This window comes from Lycorma delicatula, chromosome 3 (genome assembly GCF_047948215.1).
Source record: "Lycorma delicatula isolate Av1 chromosome 3, ASM4794821v1, whole genome shotgun sequence".
NCBI lineage: Eukaryota > Metazoa > Arthropoda > Insecta > Hemiptera > Fulgoridae > Lycorma > Lycorma delicatula.
In genome coordinates, this window is record NC_134457.1 from 78,463,684 (window position 1) to 78,490,661 (window position 26,978).

At 29.6% G+C, this 26,978-nt stretch overlaps 1 protein-coding gene across 6 annotated transcripts in view; it reads right to left on the bottom strand.

The window, feature by feature from the left end:
* LOC142321720 (glutamine--fructose-6-phosphate aminotransferase [isomerizing] 2-like) overlaps window positions 1-26,978 on the bottom strand; it is a 138,878-nt gene that overhangs the window by 14,162 nt on the left and 97,738 nt on the right. For all 6 annotated transcript variants that reach the window (XM_075360024.1, XM_075360028.1, XM_075360025.1 and 3 more), the window contains 7 exons: window positions 17,200-17,354; window positions 14,517-14,640; window positions 12,573-12,688; window positions 6,665-6,863; window positions 5,486-5,730; window positions 1,097-1,252; window positions 123-251 (listed from right to left, as the gene is read on the bottom strand). In XM_075360024.1, coding sequence (XP_075216139.1) covers window positions 123-251; window positions 1,097-1,252; window positions 5,486-5,730; window positions 6,665-6,863; window positions 12,573-12,688; window positions 14,517-14,640; window positions 17,200-17,354 — 1,124 coding nt within the window. The remainder of the gene's footprint in view (window positions 1-122; window positions 252-1,096; window positions 1,253-5,485; window positions 5,731-6,664; window positions 6,864-12,572; window positions 12,689-14,516; window positions 14,641-17,199; window positions 17,355-26,978) is intronic.

The following is a 26,978-nucleotide window of genomic DNA, read 5'->3' on the forward strand; positions in this document are numbered from 1 at the left end:
CGCACATAATATTGTTTTGTAACCATTGAATATATTTTTCAGGTAAACTAGAAATAAAATACAAATTTTAAATATTAAAAATATATAATAAAGAAATGTTTTAAAAAGAAATCATTAATTACCGTGTATACAGGGTCCCGAGTGACAATAATTATAACAGGCATTGACTGATCAACCAATGCAAGTGGACCGTGTTTTAATTCTCCAGCCATAATGCCTTCACTGTGCATGTATGTTAATTCCTTCACTTTCTGTAACATAAAAATAATAGAACTTCCAAAATCTATCTCTATTATTATCTAAGAGTTTCAACATACAATTAAATTTATAAAATAAATCAAGATACTTCTTATAGCACTAATAAAATTCATGTAATTAAATCTCCTTTTTTCATCTTGGGAATTGAAGAATATAAAGTAACAAAAAAATTCAACAAACAAATATATTCAATGAATCGGTTCCCACAGATCACCAGAATTAAGAAGCTGGAAGCAGTTTACTGCATGCTGTTACCATTTTTTAGTAACTGATGATCACAGCAGTTACTTTAAATATTTTACAGAATAAACAAAAAATATATAATGTATGCCAGATTTTATGGTAAACTGCAATATACTACACATCTAAAACAAATATGATGTATTTTCCCAACAAGTAAGGCAAATGAAGCAACTCCTGAATCAATTATTAACTAAACTGAAATGTGATCATTTTAACAATGATCTTTTGTATATTCTTTTGTAATGATGATGATGATGATGATGATGATGATGAGTAGATGTGACATCACATTTTATAATTATTTAATCTTTCTATAATATATATATAAATTAAATTTCTATATTAACTAAATTAAATATTCAAAGATTTATACTTCTTGAGGTACATGAGTAGCTGGAACTAACAGAATATTGTAGCCAGAACTACAATTCATCTTTTCTATACTGATAAAATAAAATAATTATTAATTACTGATATAACTAAAGTACTTGAGTCAATGAGACCAAGGTGTTTTTAAGAATCAATACAAACATAGTTTATTCTTCTTAGATATACCAATTTTAATATAAATCAAAAGACACAAACTATAACTTACCAAAGCCCCTTCCAAGCATGTGGCGAAATTATAACCTCGTCCCATTATTAGGAGTGATTTATGCTGATAAAGATCTTTTGCCAGTTCTAATACTTTTGAATCCATTTTAAGAACATCTCTAATTTGCTCATCAAGATGCTCTAATCCTTTGATGATCTATAATCATATAATTACAGACACAAAGTAATTAATTTTATTCTTTTGCCTTAAATATTAATAATTTATACTGCACTGGTAAAATGCACTTTAATCAAATGACTACACAATGAAAAATGTATTTTTTAACGGTTATTAAAAAATAACAATCAATTTAATGTGTCTTATCTTTTTGTTTATGAGGTAGCAAGCTACAAAAATGCTCATGAATATGTACAACAATTGAGAAAAGCAGTACAGAGAAAAGAAAAATTAATTTTAATAACTGTACAACTGTACAATTGTATTTTTCAGTGTGAAATATCAGTAAAAATATATTCACATATTTTAACTTTTATAAACAGTAAGATCTTATGGACAGTTTCAGTAGTAATCTTTTGTTGTAAATGTACAACAAAACTATTAAAATTTCCTTACTAGTCACAAAGTAACTATTAAGATCAATTAATTAAAATAATTATTAAAAGATTAAGGAAAAAATTATTAAACAACAAAACTGAGTGAACAATTTTTCAATAAAAAGCCAGTAAAAAAGCAAAAATTTAGATTTTTATGCCTAATGAGAAAATCTTTTCCTATCTCTAATTAAACTGATTTTTTTTTAATAAATCTTATCACAAAAATGTAAGTTTATGTAAAAATGTATGTTTTCCTAAGTATGCAACATCAAACATCTATTAAAAAAAGAAAATAACAAACCAATAATGGAAGTAATAGTAACAAAATAAAACCTAGATTACACTCAACTATCACATAAAGATAAAAGTAACCAACTAGTTCTACACATTTAATATTCTTTCAAAAATTAATAACAAAACATTTCTGCAAGCATAATATTATTTTTTTTTATTACTTTTTTTGTTATAAATTTCTTCTTTTGTAATACAAAGTGTAAATATTTGAAAATATTCTAACTTTTTTCAGTTGCATTGCCACACTAGCACCTAAGATATAACTTTTAAGAAATTGTTATTTGAATTCAATATTTACTCATACTTTTTTATAAACAAAACATTAAAACTTTATTTCACATTATTAAAATTTTAATTATAAAATCATAAAGAAAACTCATTATATAAACTTTGCTGAAAGAGTAAAATATTTAACAAAATTATTACTTTAAATATAAATCAACAAAACTTTAAATAGAAACAGTCTAAATAGTTTCAAAATTTAAATAAAACTAATGTCAGAAAATTTATATATAAAAGATTGCTTTCATCAGTAACTAGTTTTAGTTGTTGAACTGCAATTCAAGCTGACATATCAACTAGAAAAGTAAAATTAAAATTATAGAAAACTGAACTGGTTTTGAATTGTATCAATCCCATAAACCATGTTCTGCTTTACCTTTCACTAAATTGTTACTGTTGTTTTCAATTTGCGTGTACTCCTAAAGTTTATTTTTCTATTTTATTTGTTAGTTTATTTATTCATGTATCTTTCCACAGTTTCATAATTATTTATGCTGTTTTTGTTAATTTTTTCACTTACATAATATTTTGCTATTTCAAAACTACGAGGTGTGTGAGAAAAGTAATGAGACTGACTTTTTACTTACCAAAGTTTTTATTTTTTTTAAACAACAATATTATCCCCTTCAAAGTAGTTTCCTTGGGCAGCTATACACCGGCAGAGTTGTTGTTCCCACTCCTGGTAGCAGCGCTGAAAGGCTTCAACTGGTAGAGCTTTTAACTGGTGGTCACAGTCTTTTGAATGTTCTCCAGAGTTCCAAAATGACATCCTTTTAAGACATGTTTCAATTTCAGGAAAAGGAAAAAGTCACAAGGACTCAAATCAGGTGAAAAGGGGAGTTGAGGAAATGTAGGAATGCGTTTTGAGGTCAAAAATTCCTTGATGGAAATGGCCATGTGACACAGGGCATTGTCATGATTAAGCATCAACTTGTCTGCAATGTCTGATCTCACGCGAATCACTCTTTTCCTGAGCCTTTCAAGGACACTTTTGTAGAACACTATGTTGATAGTTTGTCCTGGAGGAACAAATTCTTTATGCACGATACCCCTACTGTCAAAAACGCAAATCAGCATGGTTTTGATCTTTGATTTGCTCATTCGACATTTTTTCGGTCGAGGAGATGACAGAGTGTGCCACTCTTTGCTTTGCCGCTTTATTTCAGGATCGTTTTCAGATATCCAAGATTCATCACCTGTGATCAAATGATTGAAGAATTCTTGGTCATTGTCAATCCTCTCAAGAAGATCAACGCACACGTTTCTTTGATTGTCCTTCTGTTCCGTTGTGAGGTTTTTCGGCACCAATTTCGCACAAACATGTTCACATCGTCTGTCAAAATTTGATGTATGGTGAAAGTGTTTAACTGTTCACTCATCATCCTTATTGTTAAACAACAATCTGATCTCACAAGAACCCTCACACGCTGAATGTTTTTGTCAGATTTTGAAGTTGAAGGTCTCCCTGAGCGAGGTTGATCTTCAATGTGTTCTCAGACCTCCAAAAATTATTTGTGCCAGCGGAAAACTTGTGCTCTTGATAAGCAATGTTCCCCATAGGCCTGTTTCAACTTTTTAAAGGTTACATTGGCAGATTCCCCAAACACAAAACTTGATTGCACAACGTTGCTCTAAATTTCGATGCTCCATTTTCATAACACATAACTTCATTGATGGCACTGTCAAAAATAATGAGTTGGCTGAACAGAGTTGAAACTTGTACTGAGCATGTGGAAGAGATGAACAAACCGGTTTAGCACAGACCGGTAGAAACAAAAATGCAAGGCCAGATCACTCGCAGTGTTGCCAATCTCATTACTTTTCTCACACATCTCATATATTTACATGATAGGTGACTGTCAGGTTATACCATTTTTTATATTAGTTTATTTTAATTATTTAACATTGGAAATAAAATCTCATAAATAAACCATAATACCTTAATTAAAAATGAAAATGGAATTTTTTAGCAATCCAGTTTTGACGTAACCACACTAATCAGTAATTTAATCAGTCATAAACCATTCTTTTCATTATTTAAAAATGATTTTTTTTACTATATGGTAAAGGAAAAGAATAAACTGTAACAGAATTTTTAGTAATGTAAGTTTTTTCTGAAGTTTTTTATTTTAACACTTATAGGTTTACAAGTGTTAAAATATATTTTATTCAGTTAAAATAAGTCAGTGTAAAAAAAAATGTAATAGTTATCTAAAAGTAACAGCTTATATTAAAAGAACCAGTTAATATAATTTAATACTGTTTTGTTATTTTTAATAAACACAACTCACCACGATTTAATGTAGGTTTGTCAAGTTCAATGTGCCCACCTTTTGTACCAAGGCAGACCTCTTAATAACAATAATCTAACTCTTGTCAGGTGTTTAAAAGCACCTACAGTGTTATTAGAATAACAGATTCAATGATTCTGTTTTAAATCATCCAAATCTCAAACCTTTCTTTGGTACACACAACTCATAATAAATCCCCAAGCAAAAAATTCCTAAGGAGTGATATCTGGAAATCTAGATAGTCATTCAGTTTAACTCTTCATCCGATCCAGGGAAATTTTATTCAAGAACATGCTAGCACCTCTATGAAAGTGTAGTGGAGCAGCATTTTGTTGGAAACTGAAGTCTGCAGGATCTGAGGGACAAGAAAGTTCTAAACATACCAAGGTATGTATGTACTGTCACAGTGGGCTCCATGAAAAAAAATGGATCGACACCATTTTTGTGCAGTCCTAACCAGAAATTGACTTTCAGTATGTCCCTTTCATTTTTGATTTCTGTATGGGGGTTTTCAGTACTCCAAATCTGACAATTGTTTCTGTTAACTTTCTTACATGCATGAAAGGTTACATCACTAAATAATAATGTATCAAGATAATTAGGGTTGTTATCAACATGATGCATTACCTCTCCAGCAAACTGAATCGTAGACAACGAACATTTGGTTTAATGTGATGAAAGAGTTGTGTTATTTGAACAGGAGAACAAAAAACTTTTTAACAACTCAGATGTTACTAATAAGTATAGTTAAAAACTAAAAGGAAAAAAGAAAATGCTAAAATATAAAAATTATAGTCGTTAATATCTGTAAAGCAACTGAAAATTATGTAATTCTAAAGGAAAATACTAAGAACCAAAACAGAATGGATAAGGCATTCATATAACTCTAATATGATATATATGACTGCATATGTCATATTTTAATAATAACGATAATAATCAATGTGATTTAAATTAAACTTAATTACCTCAGATCGACGAGGCTGCATAGATATTCTGTCTTCACTCATAACTAATCCAAACATGACAAGTGAGATGAACTGTGATGTGTAAGCCTTAGTAGAAGCCACACCAATTTCAGGTCCAGCATTAATGTGAATACCACAATGTGATTCTCTACAAATTGAGCTACCTACTGTGTTTGTGACTCCAATAATAAGAGCACCTCTTTGTTTACAATACCTCAAGGCCATCAAAGAATCAGCAGTCTCACCTTAAAAGTAGAATAAGTTCAAAATAACCAAGATAAAGAATTCTTGAATGTTACATAAATAACTGAATATAATATCAATTTTCAAAACCGTGTGTTATTTGTCTATTTATTGATTACACAAAAAAACCATACTGTAATTTTTATTTTAGTTTTGATGAAGTGGTTGTAGACTACAATATGTTCACAAACACCAATCCACCTTCCTTGAAACAACTTTGATATTCTACATATATAAAATAAAGAACATCTTAACACATTTAAGTTAAGATATATATTAACATATATACTACTATCTTTTTTTTTTTGTATGTTTTTATTAATTAAACGAACAGACATATTTCAAATTGCACACATTTTTCAACCTCACTTTTAATACATGATTATCTAATTCAAAAAACTACCAGCAATAACACCACTAACACCAGTGGTATCACTGGTGTTAACACTGTGGTGTTACCACTAACAGCACCTGTCACTGAAGATGGTCATAAAGACCCCAAAAATATTCTCAAGTTAAAAAACTGTTACTGTACAATTTGGTTGTGTGCTGTTACAAATTTTACATTTCAAATTTATATTTACTATTTAGAAAGTTATGTTTGTTGCAATTGCTCACCACTTTTAACGAATAGCTACGATCTTCTGAGCATTTTCCTTTTTAGAAATTAAAAGAAACCTCATTAGGTTACAAATACTTTAATCATTAAATATTTCTACATTTGTAGAATTATTGAAATTTTAAGTATTTACTTTGGTATGCTTTGAAGGTAAAGGCTACTCATAAAAAGCACTAAATAATTGCAAAATAAACCTGTATAAATAACAAATATCTCAAATTTAACAATTTCATGTAATATATAAAAAAAAAAAAAAAAATTATTTCTATAATATAAAATGTAAAATAGGAACTTAATGTTAGAAATAGTTAATTTACCTGACTGTGAAATGAAAAAACAGACATCATCTCTAAAAACTGGGGTATTACGGTCTAGAAAATCTGAAGCTAACTCGACCATAACCGGCAACTCAGTGAGTTCTTCTAGTAACTGACGTGTTGCAACAGCACTGTGGTAGCTTGTACCACATCCAATGAGCATAAGTCTTCTGCACCGTCTTATTTCTGGTATGTAATCCTGAAATAAGAAACAAAATATACAATTAAAACCACTTATGAATAAAAAATTTCACATGTTCCAATCCACACAACTATTTCTTTAATATTTAGTACAGTAGATACAATTGGACTTCTTTTTTTTCATTTTAAAGACCTCACTACACTACTCAGCATGATTTTGTTATTAAAAGAGACAAAAATGACCATTGAATTTAATTTATAATCATATAATTTAGCAACTTACCTTAAAACAGTATGAAGAGTGTGCCACTGATATAAATCTCTGATATATTTTCCAGAGACAGAAAATATTATTCCTGATCATTTCAAAATAATTACTTCTTAAGATCTATATATATATATATATATATATATTTTTTTTTTTTAATTTAAAGCACTGTTGTTAGTGCTTACACTGACTCTTATTAATTTTTTCTTTTCTTAAATATAAGAAAGTTTAAAATTTTTAAACTCAAATGCACAAAGACCTCAACACTCATTAAATTTGATTTGACTAACACTATCTAACAAAGAGTAGAATTAAAAGTCGAACCTGTTTGATTCTCACTGAATTATCAAACTATGCTCCTCCTACAATGTTTTCATGCATTAGATTATGACTGTATTGTTTAATTCTGAATAAATTATAAAGGCAATATACATAAATTAAATCTCATAAACAATAGTTGTAGGTGACCTCATATTAATCACAAGTTACTACCAAAAATGAAATAGCCATTCTTAAGAATAATAAGCCGCCCATACCAAACTTAATAGAAAAAGTGAGGAATGAAGTGGTTTAAAATTACCTTATTTACTGAGCTGAATATGTAATTGCATGTCAGCAAGCCAAGCCCTCTAAAAAGTAGATGATACTCAGCCGTAAAAGTGATACTTCATTCTTTTTACTCAAATAACTGGCTGTATAATGAATATAATTACTTTCAGAAAAAGGAACTCTGGTTCTTTTAAAGCTCAGGTACTTTATAAGCAACACAGCAGCAAGAAGGACCGTGACAGATAGTACAAAGTAACAGATTTATGTGTCCTTTTCTGTAGTGAAACAATGAATTATGTATACTGCTTCAAAGAGTTAAGGAAATAAAAGCAATTACTGAGAAGAATATTATTAATTACAATAAATTATTTTTAGATTAAAGGAAAGTGATTCATAGAGCTTTTACTAAGTGTACTGCAAGTTTTTTAAAAATACTTTAGGAAACTGCTTATAAAGTTGACCGACAAAATTACGCTCAGAAGAGGTCAAAGAATTAGGACCATTATATATCAGTAAAGGATCTGATCTTATCACACTTTATTTAAATTAGAAAAATAAAATTTTCTTTGAAGTGTTGTGCATATTTGTTATATCCCAATGTTCAAGATATCGATTGAAGCCGACTATCGAATCGAGGATTAGAGTGATGATGTGAACAATTTTATCAATATACAGGAAGTCTGGGTCACGATGTAAGGGTAGAAGCAATTTTACCTCAAAAACTAGAGACATAACAAGATGATAAATGACAAATTCAAGATATTATTATAAGAAACACCAAAAAGTCCTCCACCATGACTCACAACAAAACCTTGACTTAATTAAAAATATTTAGGAATCGAAAACCCCTGCTTAAGATGTGCCAGGAATAATCGTACTTCGTCCAATGTAGGGTTGACCCATCTAGATTAAAATGTGGGTATTTTAAACTGCAACGCAGTCGCGTTGATAAAGTGTGCCTAAAAAGACTGATGTCTGAAAAGAAAGGTGTAAAGATAGTAGATGCAAAAGAAGATTCCTTCCTCCATGATCAATTCACAATATATGAAATTAACAGTCCAGATCAAGACACAGAAAAATACTTCATTCAAGTAAAAATAAACAACAAAATCAAGCAGTTCAAAATGGATTACGTACCTGGACAAACACTGTTAAACAAATCAAATTTTGTCAGACTAAACCTGAATAATGAATTTCAGAATATCAACATACGATTCCTTCATATACCACTGGCATATTTGCACCACTGGGAATAGTCGAGGTAGAAGTTCAATATAAGGATAGAAAATGAAGTGGAAGACTTTACGTGGTTCCAAACAATTTTTCTCCATTCTTGGGCCAATCTGGATAAGGCACCTGAGCATTCGCCTACAAGATGTCAACACCAAAAAGGGAAATATCAATTCAGTATATTCAGTGTTATCAACCAACATATAATATGAAATGTTTACAAAATTCTGTTCCAACCAAGGCATACACCAAACGTTTATAGAACTGTGTCATCCTGCTATCAACAGGCATGCCAAACGTAATGTACGGACTTTCAAGCAAAAGTTACAGGCAATGACTTCATCTAAACTAACCATTCAAAAAAAAATTCAGGAAATTTTAATGCGTTACAGATCTACACCTCTCTCATCTGGTAAATCTACATCAGAATTATATCTAAAATGAAGATTACATATTAAATTAGACTTTCTGAAACCACCACCACACACACCATCACCTTCCAACATCACTCCCAGAGCACATCAACTAAGCGTAGAAGATCGAGTACAAGCAAGGTGGTTCCCCTCCAATATGGAGACTTGGAACTGTAGTCCAGAAGCTTGGAAAACTTCACTAAATGGTTAAGCTTGATGGCGACAGATATTCCCTGAAGAGATATATTGATCAATTACTATTTGTCTCTATCGATTCTAAAGCAAAGAAAACAGTGACATTTGCTCTGTCACTAAACACATATGATGAACTAAGAAGAGGTCCCCCAGAGGAGCTCCACCCCTAAGGAAATGCACAGCCCACAGGGGTGGGCTGTGCAGGAATCTCAAGAGCAACCAGGAGTACAGCAACAACCTGTTTTGAAACTATCAAAAAGGGGACGTAAACTGCCAACAATACTTCAAGACTCCAACATATCCTTGTTATACTTTAACAATTTAAATCAGTAAACATGTATATAAATTCAATATTTTTTTCAATGTATATAAATTCAACAATATTTCTTCAATAAGCATGGGAGACTGTTGTACCCCAACATTCGAGATATCAATTGTAAGCTGACTATCGAATCGAGGATTAGAGTGATGATATGGACAGTTTTATCAATATGCATTTCAATGTTCCTGTTGGGTAAAAATAAACAAAATAATAAAATGAGATAGCTCGTATTTGCCAAAAGAAATTGGACTTTAATTATCACACAAATAAACTGCATATAGGCTAATATGAAATCTACAATTAAACAAAGCCTGAAAATAAAAGAACATAAAACACCTTTTTTACAATCATATACTTATAAACACAACATCAATAAACATAGAGTAACTGGAAAACTGTTGCATTACTGACATATTCTGTAATAATAAAAAATTAGCAATGAACAAATGTCATAAACTTAGAAAAATAAACTACAATAATTCTTAACATTGGCACTGGCCTTTTGTGATTTATGAACATTATCATATTCATCATTAAATAATTAAAACTTGCATTTCTAGTTTGTTAGAAAAAAGGCCACGATAATATTCCATATAAAAAGAAAGTTAATTACAATATAATCAATTACATCCAAAATTCAAACAGTTAATATTATTCTGCACGTGTTACTCTTATAAACTAGGCATAAGCTAAACAAAAAAATGTATTTAAATTTAAACAAACAACATAATAGGTTTTGAAAAATATGTTATCTCTATAGTAAAAATTCACAACACAATTATCGGTGACACAACTAAATCGCATACAGAGCTTCTAAAAGCAAGAAACATAATTCTGAATTTTCAACTTTTAATAGTGGGATCTCTTAATTACTAAATGCAATGAGACTGAACGTCATCGCAGAAATTCATGAACAACACACAAAAATGTGACAACCACTGCACCGTTTTAATATTGTGCGTTAATGTAAACTATGTATATATTAACATATTGAAGAACAGTAATAAATCAGACAGTCTTTATTTTTATTTTCATATGCACAATGTTAACGTGAAAACAAGAGTTCAATTTAACACCAGTACGTAATTTTCAGCTATTTTGCATAACTTTAAATTACATCATTAGGTCAAAACAATCAATAAATTTTTAATTATTATTACTATTAATTATTGTTATCATCATTACAAAGATACAAATCATATATGTAGACAGACACTTTAATGGTTAGGTAAGCAAGAAAACAAATATCCACTTATTTCATCTATTCCTAACTTGTTCTTGCACTGAAGAGCTTTAAAAAAATGCAAGAAAAACTTCATCAATATCTTTAAAAAGTATAAGATTAACTGACTTTTAAACAAAGACTTTTAATGAACAACCAGAAGATTATTAATAATAGTTATTCCATGATCCTAATCACACATTAATATTTGTAAAAAATGAACACGTGAAATTAAAGTACACATATACATGCAGTTTATCCTTGGTGTAATCTACAGTATAGTATCAGAAAATACAGAGGTAACACTTTGTTGGTAGAAGTTGAACAAAACGGAGCGTCATAAAATTGTAATAACCAGTTTGGAAGATCCTGATTCGATAAATTTGGCTGGTTTGTAGTAACTGAACCACTTTCAACAGAGTACAAGACGATATGGCGACGGAGTGTTACCACAGTTATGAGTGCACAAAGGCGACGAGAATAGCCAAGCTATATGAGAGAGAGAGAGAGAGACATGACCGAGTCACAGGTCCACACACCATGAAAGTCTTTCCTGGACTACACTGTACAAGAGAGAGAGTGAGAGAGAGAGAGAGAGAGAGAGAGAGAGAGAGAGAGAGAGAGAGAGAGAGAGAGAGAGAGAGACGAGAACGATCCACAACTAGTGAAAGTCAGATCTGAACTGACTAGAGAGAGAGAGAGTTGACTGAGTCCCAGGTCCAAACACCATGAAAATCTTTTCTGGACTGAAGAAAAAGTTGCGTGATGAGAAAAGGGGGAAACAAACTAGGCAGTGGACAGGAGAGAGTGTGTATAAAAAACAAGAGTAGTGTGCTAGTGTTAGTATGAGAACGATTAGAGAAAACATGTGGAATTTGGGAACGAAGACAAAACAAAAATAATTTACAAGCAAGCAGACCATTAAAGAATTACGTAAGACTGATAAAATAATTTTTGAATACGAACAAGTTGAAGAAATGACGTGATCGCAGACAAAGAAAATTAGACTTCTAGGAACTTTGACAACATTAAAATTAGAGATAACAAAAACAGTTAAGACTAGTTTGGTTAAATAGAAATTGCTTTTATGAAACATCGCGACCACAGCAGACAAAAATAATAGCAAAAACATTATTGGATTAAAACCTACTTTACGCATTGGCGTAAACAGTTCCTTTTGTAATTTTCATTATATTTAGAAAAATAAATATTGTTTTATAATTTGAAATGCATGTGTTTGTTTAAATGAAGACATAACAATATTCTTCAGTACTCAACTGAATAAATATAAAAAAATTATATCAAATAGACAAAAAAACAATAAAAATTTTATTGTATTATAATATATACAAGCAGTATAGTCAAAAAGAATAAACATTAAAATAACAGCATAGATACAACCCCATTTTACATCAATGTTTTTGAAGTAACAGCAACATTCACCACTTCTACTTTATTAAACTTCTGTAAAACAAAAGTTGATTATCATGGAAATCATCAAACTAACCTGATTATTGAAACTAATAACTAATAAAGATATATCAGCAATTATAATTTGTAATATTCACCTTAATTCCACCCAAAATAACAGATTGATTTTCAAAATTAACACGTCCTCTCATGGTGTTGACCACAGACTCAGGTTGTTCAAATATTTCTTTTTGCATAAAAGAACTGTAATTACCTGTTAATGAAAGTAGATTTACATTAATTATGATATATTACAACAAAACAAAAAAGAAAAGAAATGAAAGAATAAACAAACTGAATATTATAGAATTAAGGACAAGTCAGGTGTTAGAAAAACATAAAAAATATAACTAAAGAGAAAAAATAAAAATAGTAGTTTTTAGAAAAAATGAATTAATGAAAATGTGGCAAAGCAGGCAAGAAAATTTTATAAAAAATGTTACAAGTGCAATTAAGTAAAAAAATCAATAAAAATAAAAACAGAAAAAACTTTAAAAAATAAGAAAAGTGAGTAACAAAGAAATTTATACCTTTTATATTGAACAATAAAAAATAAAAAATTATCTTAAGTACAGCAGGAATGTTTTGTTATTTTATGGTTTTAAAATGTGAAATAACAAACTTCCAATAAAATTTTCTAATTGCTACTTAAATGGGCAGCCCAATATTTTTACTGCACTGTTTTTATATTGAGAATAATTATTGTTACTAAAATTAAAACTATACACCAAAATTAGAAGTGTAAAGTCTTTTTTTTAATTTTTTTGCAATCACACCTTCTAAGCATCACAAAATAGTCCTGACTTCTTTCTTTTCCAAAATTCTTTTGTTCTTTCCCTTAATATTTCTCTTCTTTCTTCAGTCTATCCACTGCATTTTCTTTTCTATTCTTCTGGAAATTTAGATTCATACACTAGCTTTCTGAAAAACTGCCTGCCAAAAATTATTTCTTTAGAAATATCTAATAATTTTAGATTTTTTAAAAAATTTTGCTATATTTTTTCTGATTTTCTTAATTTTTAAATATTATCTTTGAGTTTTGGGGCGTGGACTTTTCTTGATTTTTTTAAACTTTTATTAAATTCTTTTTTTAAAAATTCATATTTAAAATAATAGTAATTACTTGATAAATCTCTAGCTAGAATAATATTTAAGATGCAAGTTCTGAAAAAAAAAACACTACTTTTGAGAAACTGAATTTAAAGCTAATACTATTTATCACTCTTTGAAAAAGAGTTAACGCTTTCAAAAGTTAACACTCTCTGAAAGCATTGAAGGGCATTGTACCCTTCAAATTTCATTTCACAACTATTTTTACCTTATTTGGAGTTTCCATTGCCTTTTGTGCCATTAAAAATCTATCTTTATCAATATCAGTCAATCCTGCTAAAGTGAACAATCTGGATGTAATTCCCAGTCTTTGCAGTACATATGATTTTGCTACTGTCCTATCATTAAAACAAATAACTGTATTATATATGCTAAATATTTTTGTATCCATTCCTATAAAAACAATTTTTGTCATATAGTCCTGTAACAACTTTCATTCGGATATTGTGTACACCTAACAGATACTTTTGTGGATCATCTTTGGAGATATTAGACCACAAACTTTATTGCTAGCATATATTTTTTATTTTTTTTTTTATTTTTTTTTTTAATAAAAAAGTTTAAATGAAAGCATTAAATTCATAAAATTGAAACAACTTTGTATGTAAAGTAAATGTTTTCATGTTATATGTATGTGTTTACATGCACAAAAGAGAAAAAAAATTTAACTGATCATCAAATGCCTTTAGCAATACTTTCATAGAAAATAAATTTATTGAGCTGACCAGGAGCCAACTGATGTAGCCCAGCATGGTGAATTATTGTCAATCACACTAATGAGGCAACAACAGAATTAAAATTTATAAAAATAGATTCTTAACTCTTGAAGACACCATTTATCATCTTGAATAGGAATTAATTTGTAAAAAAAAAACAAAATATATATTAATACTTCTTAAATATAAATGAAATAGAAAATAATTCCAATAAACCTTTCATGATCTGCTGGATTTCCATCTTCAATGTTGTAATCTCACGAGCATGAGGATCATCCAGGGAACGACGCAGTCTATGTATGCTCAGCATTCCTTCCTTTACAGCAGCTACATCATCATCCTTTGAATGATATATTCACATATATAATATATACAAAAAAAATTTTCTTTTAATAGATAATAAATAAAAAGGTTTACCACCTTCTGCACATCTCAAACAAAAGCACTTCATAATACTGTTAACATAAAACAATTGGCTAATTTTGCTGATGCATCCATGAAGAAATGCTATAAAAGTAGAAATTTTGCATGCAGCAGCATTCAACGGTAAAAAAAAAACCAACACCAGGGAATTGTAAGGAGCCCAAAAAAATACATAAACTAAAGGAATTCAGATATAACTTCATAGAATTCTCATGTAAACTGAGGAAAGGTAACAATGACAGTAAACTACAACAACTCAGACATTGGTCTGCCATCTTTTGAAAATGAAAAAGTCATCATATTCATTTTTTTATTCTTTTTGTATGTTTAAATTTTCACATTTCATACCACACATAATCAAGAAGAATATGAACCATAAAACAGCATTTATTAAAAGGGCATATTGGAACTTTACCAGACGACATAAAAAATTTCTGAAATAACTTTATGTAATCTGCAAATGACATCAACTTCCTCTTGGTGACTATCTTGATAATTTTCATGACAAGACACTATGCATCATGTTTTGCGTGTAACACAATGTATCTATTGTGAACAAGTCAATTTGGCTCATGTACCACATGGTTTATTCATAGCCATGATTTCTACACTACAATTCATGAATGATACATGCGAGTTGAAAATGATTAGGTGCATATTTTGAATAAGTCTCAAAATGTGTGAAGTATACTAACTGAACCACAATACACAAGAATATGATGTTGTAATCATACTGATGTGGTAATCACACTGAAAAGATGTGCCTAAGCACATCTTTTGCACTGAAAAGATGTGCCTAAGCACATCTTTTGCACTGAAAAGATGTGCTTAGGATGTACAAAAGATGTACATAATCATACTGAAAAGATGTGCCTTAGCACATCTTTTCAGTATGATTATGAGAACATTATGTTCAACAGTATGTAGGCTGGATTTGTGAGGATCATCAAACTGAGCATATATCCAGTTGAACTAGCTAACGTAGACCTAGCAGAATAAATCACATCTGTATTTCACCCAACAAAGATGTCAATAAAACTCTTGCTGGAACATAGGTTGATAAATATTTACTTTCTATAAATTAATCCCAGATGACAATGTAGTAAAAGTTGTCATGAAAGAAAAATATAATGATGAATGGTCGTACATATCATATAGAATAAAATCATAAAGAAAATATAAATTGAACTCGAATAATTATAGAAGTTGTTATGATGGAGACTTGCAACTGCTACTCACATAAACAAGAATATAGAGAATGCTGAAGCTGTAATTCATACAATATATGCAAAGCATTATTACTTTTTGTTGATAATGTGTAAATAGTGCATTAAATATAAAGAAACGACTATCATTATTTAGAAAAATTCACTGTAAAAAAATGTTTTAAAAGGATTTCGTTTTTGGAAATTTCCAACCTAACACTAACTGGAAACTACAAGAATCTGGACTGTTAATTATTCTAAAATAAAATGTAAACCACCACAGTTGAAAACATATATAACCCAGGTAATCTTAGGTGAACTTGAATACATGCACAAATATTACATGATTACATATATTCACATTAAAACCTTTCTTTAGCAGCCTATCAATAAAACAAAAAACTGCAAAAGTAAAAAAAAAAAATATTAAGTCTCACTTTACAATGTGTAAGGTTGTTAATTAATATAAAGTAGTAACCTTTCAAACATGAAAATGGAGAGCCTTTTTACTTCTTTTAAAATGTTTACTTTATGAATAAGAAATGAAAAAAAAATGTTTTTCCATACAATTAGTTATTTAAATGAAGAAAATAATGTTATACTGATAGAAAATAATTCTTGAAGTTAACCACACCATTTATGAGTAATCTGTAAGTGTGTGAGTTAAAAAGGGCAGTCTAGCTTAGGATCAATTATTCATATTCAAGAAGTGAAGTTGGCAAGAAAAAAAAAAATTGGAAAAAATGTACTCAGAACATCAAACAACTAGTTTAGAGTCTTCAAAAAACATAACAATAAATGGAATCACATTTGCAGTAAGGAAGTACATTACTGCAGTTACAACGTATAATTATCTTCTGTCACTGGTAAACTAGAATCAATAGTTGAGTATATATAAGAAACCTATGTAATGGTAATTAAACTGGATTTTTTCTTCAGATTAATGCTGTTTAAGTCTGCATAAATGTTGTGATAAAATGAATTAGATAAGTCTATGATATTTCTTAAAATTTAAGTAATTCTTTAAGTTCATTATAACTTTTAAAAACTCTCAACTTTAATAAATGGTTCTGATTAACAAACTATACTTAAATAAATCTACATTAATTTTAATTATGTATCTATTTACTTTTAACAATCCCACATATTACATAAAGCAGACATCGCTGAAGTACAAACGTACCAAAAAATTGGAAATTTGTATAAAGTGGATTCCAATTTGGAAATATTTTTCTATTAAAACAAAAAACAATAAGAATAAGTCTGTATACCTCAAGAAAAATGACTCTGTTTGTATGTTCAATGACAGCACTAGCATCTGAAGCAAAGAAATATTCAACTTCTTTATCTTCTAATGGTTGAAACTCAGCAGTGGAATCAGAGCGTGGCAGAAGTGGAAGCTCTTGGCGACCATGGGGTCTATGATCTGCAATCACAATTATTCTATTAGTTTATCATACTTTTTACAAAAAAAGCACTAAGAACTAACAAAAAAAATGAAACACAAACATAATTATAAAATACATAGTTTTAAAAATCTAATTAAAATATATTGGCTATGTACTTCAAATTTAAACTTGGCCATAAAATAAATTCCAGAAAAACTAACATGGAAAAGAATAACAAAAAAATTAAATCAAATATATTCTAACTAATGATTACTTGTAAATCTTTTTTCTTAGAAATTTAAAGAGTTAAAGAAAATGTCAAAAAAATTACAAAAAGATACTTTCAATTCTTTAAACCTGACATTGTTTAGCTGGACCATATTAAAAAAAGAATGCAAAAAAAGTTCAAGTAGAACTAATATTTTAGCAAGTAATGGGTTGTTGTAAAGGAATATATTTCACTGAGTAACAGTAAGTAATTTTCTAAATATATTCGTTATAACATTTGTTTAGGTCATTACTGATGAAATTATTAGTAAGCAAAGTTTCACCACTTTACCACAACAGAATTTTAAAAGGAGATTCTCACACGGATTTTTATTTATACTTTTTTAAGCTGAAAATTTACTTTTATTTAAAGCTTACATGATGATAAAATAGCTATATTTAAATCACTATTAATGCAACGTTCAATTTGGGACAAACCTACTGCAGTAGTATTTTACAAACTTAATAGTTACATATAAAAAACCAGAAATTGACAGCAACAACTGTTAAACCCCAAGTAGCTGAAGGCAAAAGTGTTAACAAAATCTTCAATAAAAAAAAATATGAAAAAATTAAATACTGGAACAATTAATTTCCAAGTTTCAAAAGAATTAAGTAACAAAATAAAAGTATAACATTTTTATTCAGATTTTTTCATAAAACAAGAACACTAACATTACTAGTCAAATTCTTCTATTACAATAAATAATATGCAGATATGATATATCAACTTAAACTAAAATGGATATTTTATATTATAGATAAGTAACTGAACAAATGAAAATGTGAAATGATAGAAAACAATTAATTAGATAAATTCCCAAATAAAAAAAATAACACAAAAGAATAAATTTATAAAATAAATATTAATTATAAGTAAATAAATAGAATATGCATATTTTAGAAATAAACCACCACCAAAAAAGGGCAAGAAAACAGCTTGATTTCAAGAACGTTATCTGCATGCTAAATGAAAATAGTTTAAACTGAGCTGTAAAATAAATCAATTATCAATCACCTTTTAATTTTGAAGTGTGTGTGTGTGTGTGTGTGTGTGCGTGCGCGCGCGCGCATGTGTGTCATTGGTAGGTATAAATATATTGAGATTATAGGGATTCAAACCTACGCACACTTCAAAAGTAATACGCACATCTTCAAAATAATCAGTATGCAAAAACTTCACTACACCACAATTTTTCATTCTACAATTCATAGAAATTTTATAGTCAGCAGCAAAATAAAGAAAAATATATAACATCACAATTAACAAATAAAACCATGAAATTACTCCATAAATATATTAAATAATTATACCATATTTTTATTAAACTTATTTAATCTTAAAAAGTTACTTGTATGGTAAGAATAAAAGTTTATGAGTACAGCAAAATTGAATTACACAATTCACAGTACACCAGAAGGTGATGTGACCACCACCATACCCTATCACCAATAAGTTAAATAACTAAGATGAGAGCCAATTACAGTTAAATAAAGTAGAAAATCATCTTTTTGATTAATCATTTTAATTAAGTTGATTCAGATTTGTTAAGCTGCATTTAGATTAGATAGTTGATTAACACTCAATTTTGGTAAATATTTCAAAACTTAAAACCTTTAAATATTCTGTACTCTATTTTTAATTCAATATACATTATTAATAATAATAATTAATAATATACAATATCAATAAGTATCAAGTATCAACACACTAACTTTAATTAATAAATGAAAAATATAATTAATTATAATTTAAATTTCACTTAGATGATTAAATATTGTATTTGTACCATGATACATTAACTTATTTCATTTTTCTCTTCTTTACAACTACTTACTTTCATAAATCACCGCATATGCAAGTACAATTTCAATTATAATCATTGATTAAGTTAACAAGAAAAAGTACTCGAATTTTACAAGTCAGTTAAATATAATTTGGACTTTTGACTGTACTGCTACCTTACGAACATAAGTGGTCTGGAGCAAAGGTATATTAATGGTAAAGATGTGAAGAAGAATAGATGCTCCAGCAGCCCTTGGGATACACGTCTATCTGGTCAGTATAATCATGTCAGAGCAAGAACTTCCATTGTCCTTGTTTACGCCGTTGCGTAAAATTGTTTTTATTCCAATGAATTCAAGGTAATGGTCGAATCTTGTAGTTTACAGGCTTGGTAATTTTATTTTGCATTTTTGTAAGGCTTATTTACGTGTATTCTTAAATAGGTTGTTTGGGTTTGTTTTCGATATCATTTCTCTCAAGCTCCAGCTTGACTTGACTGTTGCATCATCATATTGGTGTCAGCTTATTTCTATCACGCATTATTCATTGCTGTTTAGTCTTAATGTATATATTATTCTTAAGTGTTTTTTATTCTCAACCAATTTCAATATTGTTATAGTTCCTAGAAGTCTATTTCTCTTTGTCTGCCCTGATGTCATTTCTTCAACTTGCGTATTCAGAAATTATTTTATCACTCTTACGTAATTCTTTAGTGGTCTGCTTGCTTGTAAATTATTTTTGTTTTGTCTACGTTCCCGAATTCCACAAGTTTTCTCTAATCGTTCTCATACTAACACTTAGACACTACTCTTGTTGTCAACACACACACACACACACACACACACACACACACACACACACACACACACACTCTTCTGTCCATTGCTTTGTTCGCTTCCCCTATTTCTCACCACGCCAGCTTTGTCATTCTAGTCCTGACTTTCACATTGTGCGGTTCCGCAACGCTGATCCTTCCAGCCTTGGATGGATCAGCTTGCAATTGTCTATCTTGTATAATGTTTAAATATTTTCATCGCATTCATACTCTCATACGCTGTGGTATTCCTCTGTCGAAATTATCTCTAGTTCTACCCGTCAGTGGTTCGTTATTTTACCGATCTCTATGTTTAGTTTAGCCTCGTTTTCTTTGCTAAGTTATTCTTCAAATTCTGTACATTACGTCTATGTTGAAAGTGCTTCAATTACTACAAACTGCCAATTCTATCAACGCCGAATCTTCTCGAGCTGCTGATTACATTTTCATCGATGCAGAATCACACTGTGATTGCTGCATACTATTCTCAGTCCTTGGACAAAGTGAATCACCTTCAATAACAAAAGGCACCATCAGCCAATCAGAGATGTGATTCCCCTTCACAGCAATGCTAGACCTCACACAGCTGTAACACTCAGAATAAACTGGACGAAATTTACTGGGAAACCTTACAGCATCCCATACAGTCAAGATTTATTATTTTATTAGATAAATAAATTGGCTTGTGACATGTTCTCTAACTTTTATACAAACGGGATCTACGAGCTCCTCACACATTGGGAAAATCTGTAGACCTTCAGGAAGAATACATATTTTATATTTGACTGAACCTTATACTTAATTTTGAAGGAAATAACGTAGTTTATTAAGAACATTTTTTTTCATTATTACCCTTAAGTTAAATCAAAATAATTTTAAACATGGATACACAGAATGATATTCAAAGGATTTAAATTTCTTTAACAAGTTCAAGTTTCTTAGTTTTCATGGGATTAAAAATAGTTCATTGCTTTTAAAAAAAAAAATTCATGTACATATATATATATATATATATAAAACTAAGAACAGTACCATACTGTTCTGATTGCCATGACCATCACGGCAATCTTTAAATCCCCAATAATATGAAAACAAGCAAGGACAAAAATTAAAAAAAGTTATGTTTTGTCTTTTTCTATCTCTTTACTAAAAAAATATACAGTATTAGTACATATAATTAATAATTTTATTACAATACAACATTATTAACAGGAAATAAAATTTAAAAAAGTAAAACATATGGCACACTCGATTGATAAAATTGAATTTTATGCAGACAATATCATTAATGATTTGAACACAGTAGCTGAGAAGTTCACATGTTTGGGAATAAAATTTATAAAAATCCACTGATCCATTTCAGAACAAAACAGTTGATGAAATTTATGGAATAAACCATAAGGATTTCAGCAAATGAAGACAAAATAGGCAATGGGAAAGCTGACTAATGATGAAATTATTAACAAAGTTTTATGAAAGGATGATGAAATTTAAATTATTTATATACTGTAAAAATATTAAAACAATTGTTTATAATGGGCTGATTAAAAATATCATCACTGAAACATTTCCTACAAATTCAGTGTTTACACACAAAGAATTTCATTAAGAAATTATTAAAAACAACAGATAATAAATTTTTTCAAGACAAATTAACCTGAAAAAATAAAAGTATATAATACAAGCCATATTCTTAAGGTAAGGGCCATCGGCTTATATTTAAATATTAGCAGGTCTGAACAGTTTCACGCATGCCAGGCCATCTGTCGGCTTTTGATGAAGCCACTGCATTTGTTGTTTTGATTCAGTAGTCGTTTGCCTGGCGGTGACTGCAGATCGCAACGTCCGCAACAATCATTTCTCCTGCCAGTTGTGAAGTGTGTGCTGTGATTTGATTTTTGTGTGCAAAATGATCTTTAGCTGAGATTCATCGGGAGCTGTGCCTAGTGTATGAACCTACAGTAATGAGTGAAGGAAAAGTTAGACAATGGAGTCAAGACTTTAAAAATCACCGCACAAATGCGCATGAAGAAGAGTGGAGTGGCAGGCCCAGTATTCAGGCTGACAAAATTGTTGAACAAATGAACTTTTTTAAAAACTGTGATGTGATTGATTGGCAATGACATCACAATTATTCGGTTCATCACTGATGAATTTCTGCATGTTGGATGCACCTCTATCTACACAATTGTCACAGAAAAGCTCGGATATCACAAACTGTGTGCAAGATGGGTACCGAAAATGCTCACTGACCAACACAAACAGCAAAGAATGTGCAGTAGACGAGCATTTTGGAACGCTATCTACAAGATGGAGATGATTTGTTTTCCTACATTGTTACATGTGATGAAACATGGATTTCCTACACCAACGCAGAATCAAAATAAAAGTCAATGCAGTGGCACCATTCAAGTTCCCCAAAACCGAAAAAATTTAACCAATCTCCATACACGAATTGAAAAATGTTGGCTGTCATTTTTTGGGACGAAAAGAGCATCATTTTGGTTGACTTCATGGAACGTGACACAACAATTACAGCTGATGTGTACTACAAAACGCTCACTACACTGAGACGTGCAATACAAAATCAATGATGAGGGAAACTCTCGTCTGGCGTAATCCTCCTGCATAACATGCATGTCCTCACACTGATGCCTTAATCAAGAAGAATTCAAGATTTTCGTTGACCACCCTCCATATAGTCCCGACCTTCAACTTAGCAACTACTTCCCCTTCTTGCACTTGAAAAAGTAGCTTGGTGGACAATGGTTTGAAAACAACGAGGAACTCAAGACTGCTATTGTCAACTGGTTCAATTCTCACGTGACAAACTTCTATGCAAAGAAGTTGAAGAACTAAATGGTGATTATGTGAAAAAGTGAAGTAGATATGTAGTAAGCTAAAACTGTAAATAAAAACCTTTTCTCGCAAGTTAATTTTTTTAATGATCAAACAGCCCTTACATTATGAATATGCCTCATAATTACAGCATCGTATTGAAAAAAATATTGCACAGTATATAAATTAAGGATAATCCACTGATTTTTTATTTTAGTACAATTTTTTAAATATCCTAATAACCCAAGTAGTTTGACGATCCAAAACAAAAGATAATAATCTGACTGCAATCAACATTTCATGTGTTTGGATTATCATGACCATACTGTGTACGCAAACTAGATTAAAAGCAATAAATAAAACAAGAGTTATATTCAGAAATCCATTTTCCACTGAATCATAAAGATTTATTCTACTATATTTACCGAACATAGTTTTCTTTTTCTTAAAAGTTGAGGCTATATTTCTTACATATCGCTGAATACATAAGTAAATAATATTAATAGGTGTGTGATTATTTTTTTTGATTATTAAGGTTTTTGACTGATCTTTTATATTTTGAAACAATACCAAACATATAATTAATATTGTTTCAATACAAATTTTTAGATTTTGAAACAATTGTAATTTTTTTATAAATTATATACATACATTTTTTTAAGCACTATAATACTTTTCATTTACAAAAAAGGGATACTAATTTAATATGTATACTAATTTAATATTAGTATACAAATAACTTTTTCATACTGCAACATACACATGTAATTATTTATACATTACACTGAACATGTCAAAAACAACAGGTATAGTAGTATTCAAGAAATAATTTAAAGGAAATACTCTAATGTTGTCATGAAGTATCCAGAGAAACCATGGAAAAACGTTGATCTGACAAACATTACGAAGTGCAATTAATTAAGTTTAAGATTAAGTTCAATAATCGGTTTTAAATTCATGAACATAATATGCATTAATACACACAAATAATAGATTAAAAAACTGAAAGTTGGTATTACACTAAGATAAATAAATAAAACCAATACTAAAATATAACAATTCTTAAATTATTATGTAATAAACCTCTGAATAAATATAAGTACACTTTACACATGCACGCAGAATATTCAGGTTTATCTAATTCCTATAATACAGAGTGATGTTTTAGTCCTGTTACCCAATTGTTAATGTCTGGTAATTTTTTTCTAAGAAAGGAAAATTTTGTTTTGTGACACGAAGTTGGTAGCGCTACTCAACCGGTATAGATATGGCAGTGTGAGTTGATTCTCCTTGAGCTGTGTAAACTTTTGTGCCGTTTCCAGTTGTGTTACGAACAGAATGTCTTTTACCATAGAACGAGTTTTATTCTTGAACAATATTTTGCTACAAAATCGTACGCAAGTGTAAAAGAATCATTTCAAATTAAATTTTTTGGTGTTCCTCCACCAGAAAAAATGTCAATTTCTAGGCTAGCAAACCGATTTCGAGAGACAGGTAGTGTTTACGATAGAAAACGTAGTGGTCGACCAACTCGCTTGACAGATGAGGTTTTAGAGAATGTGAAAACAAGATTGCTCAATTCTCCATGGAAAAATTTACGAAAACTTTCCATGCAAGTTGGTTTGTCAAATTCGAGTGTTCAGAAAGCTGCTAAAAAATTGAAATTGTATCCATATCGCATACGATTAGTCCAAGAGCTTCAGCCTCCAGATTTAAACAACCGATTGCAATACTGCCGTTGGTTTAGGTCTCTCATAAATAAAAATGGAATCAAATTTTTAAACACAGTGTTCTTTAGTGATGAAGCTTGGATCCATCTCGAAGGTATGTGAACAGTCAAAACTGTTGAATTTCGGCGGTTGAAAATCCTAACGCTTTACAAGACAAATCTTTGCATCCTGAAAAAATTGGTGTATGGTGTGCGATATCTCGTCATCGTATAGTCGGACCCACATTCTTCGAACAGACAGTAAATAGTGAGGTATACAGGAATATTGTGCGCCAATTTGTGTCCCTCCTAGAACCTCAAGAATGGTATTGCTGGTTTCAGCAAGATGGCACTACATGCCACACGTCTCGAGAAACCATGGTTTTTCTGCAAGAGTTCTTTGATGATCGAATAATAAGCAAGGGCTTATGGCCTCCAAGGTCCCCAGACCTCACGTCTCCTGACTACTTTTTGTGGAGCTATATTAAGTCCGAGGCCTTCAAAAATAATCCACACACTATTGATGAACTTAAGTCAATATTACAGACTTAATCACGAATATTTCCAATGCAACTCTTAAAAACGTTTCTGCTAATATGCTGAAAAGAATCCATGCGTGTATAACCGCAAGAGGTGAGCATTTTGAGCATATTCTTTAACAATGGTATAGGTAATAGCTTTTTATTAAATCTCTTTTGCAAGTAACAAATACATTCCACCTAAATTTCCCTTTCTTAAATTACATTTAAAATTGGGTAACAGGACTAAAAAATCACTCTATAATGAACAATCATCAGAATAAAATTACTTTTGAACTTTTATTTTAATTTGAAACAGACTGGTTGGAGATTGTTTTTAGATAATTTAATAATTTATTAAAAATAAAAACTTAAATTTACATGATACATGATCTTCATGTAAATTGAAGTATGCTGCTGAACACAAAAATAGTTCCACGGTTTGGTTTGATAAAATGAACAAAATAATTTTTGGGAAAAATTAACTAATTTTTTTTAGCAAAAGTAGCAGATCTGCAAACATAAACAGGCAGAAGTTTTTAAATTTTCTAAAAATTAGTCCATGTGAATTACATTTACCAGAGAACGATATCACTCCTGAAAACTCTTCTGCTCAAAATATTTTTCTTCAAGAACAGATTACAAAGTTTAAGCAGACATTAAGTAATTTAAACAGATATTGAAATTTTACAAAGCCAAACAAAACAGGTTTATAAAATTATATTAAATTCAACTACAACAGTGACCAAAGTGAAAAATATGTTATAACTATGAAAGTATTTTTAAAGAGATTAAAAAGAATTTAACTGAAATCATTAAAAAATAAAATACAATATCTGTAATATCTGTTTAAACATTAATTTTTCAAAACATTTTATTTTATTTTTAAAATAAAACATTTTATTTTTTCAGTGCAAAATTTAAAATCACTAAGTAATATTAAAATTATAAAAACATCTTAATGAGAAATATTTTCCCAAATTCTACTTTTTGGTATTTAAATTAACATCAGATCTACAAGTAGAATTATTTGTATTCACCATCAAATAAACTCTGTTCAAAACTGCATTCAATCTGCTACATTCCATAAACTTTCAAAAATACTTCTAACTGAGACAACTTCTCACCTGCTAAAAATAATTCTGTGACAAAAAACCTTTAATCAGATTATAAATAAAAATAAGTTATACTGAATCATAAAATATAAAAGTTAATTTTTAATTACAGAATTTAATTTCTGGATAACAAAACTATTTGTTATATTGTAATACTACATATTTTCTACGTTATGCAATTTTCTACTGTGAAAACATTAAATTAAATGACTGAGATTACAGAAACTTGCAACAAAAAATTTTAAAAGGTAATTACAAATTTTATGTTAAAATTTTCAAGTAAATTTAATCTAGAAGCACTCAATTGAGAAAACAATAGAAATAATGATCATGACTTAAAAAAAGCTATGAAATTCATTTAAATAAGGCAAATTAGAAGGATCTGGATAATACAGTAGGTACATTCCTAACAACCTGATAGTTCCAAAACTCCTTGTACATTTCACTAAATGAAATTTTTTTAAAAATGATAAAAAGTGAAGATTTTATGACAACACCTTAGGTCAGGCCTAACAAGCCAGTTTCCATAGTAAACAAAAGTTCAGTTTTTTGGTTCTAGATAAGACAGCAAACCAAATGACCATTCTGTAATATCTGAAACATCTTAGGGAGAAGC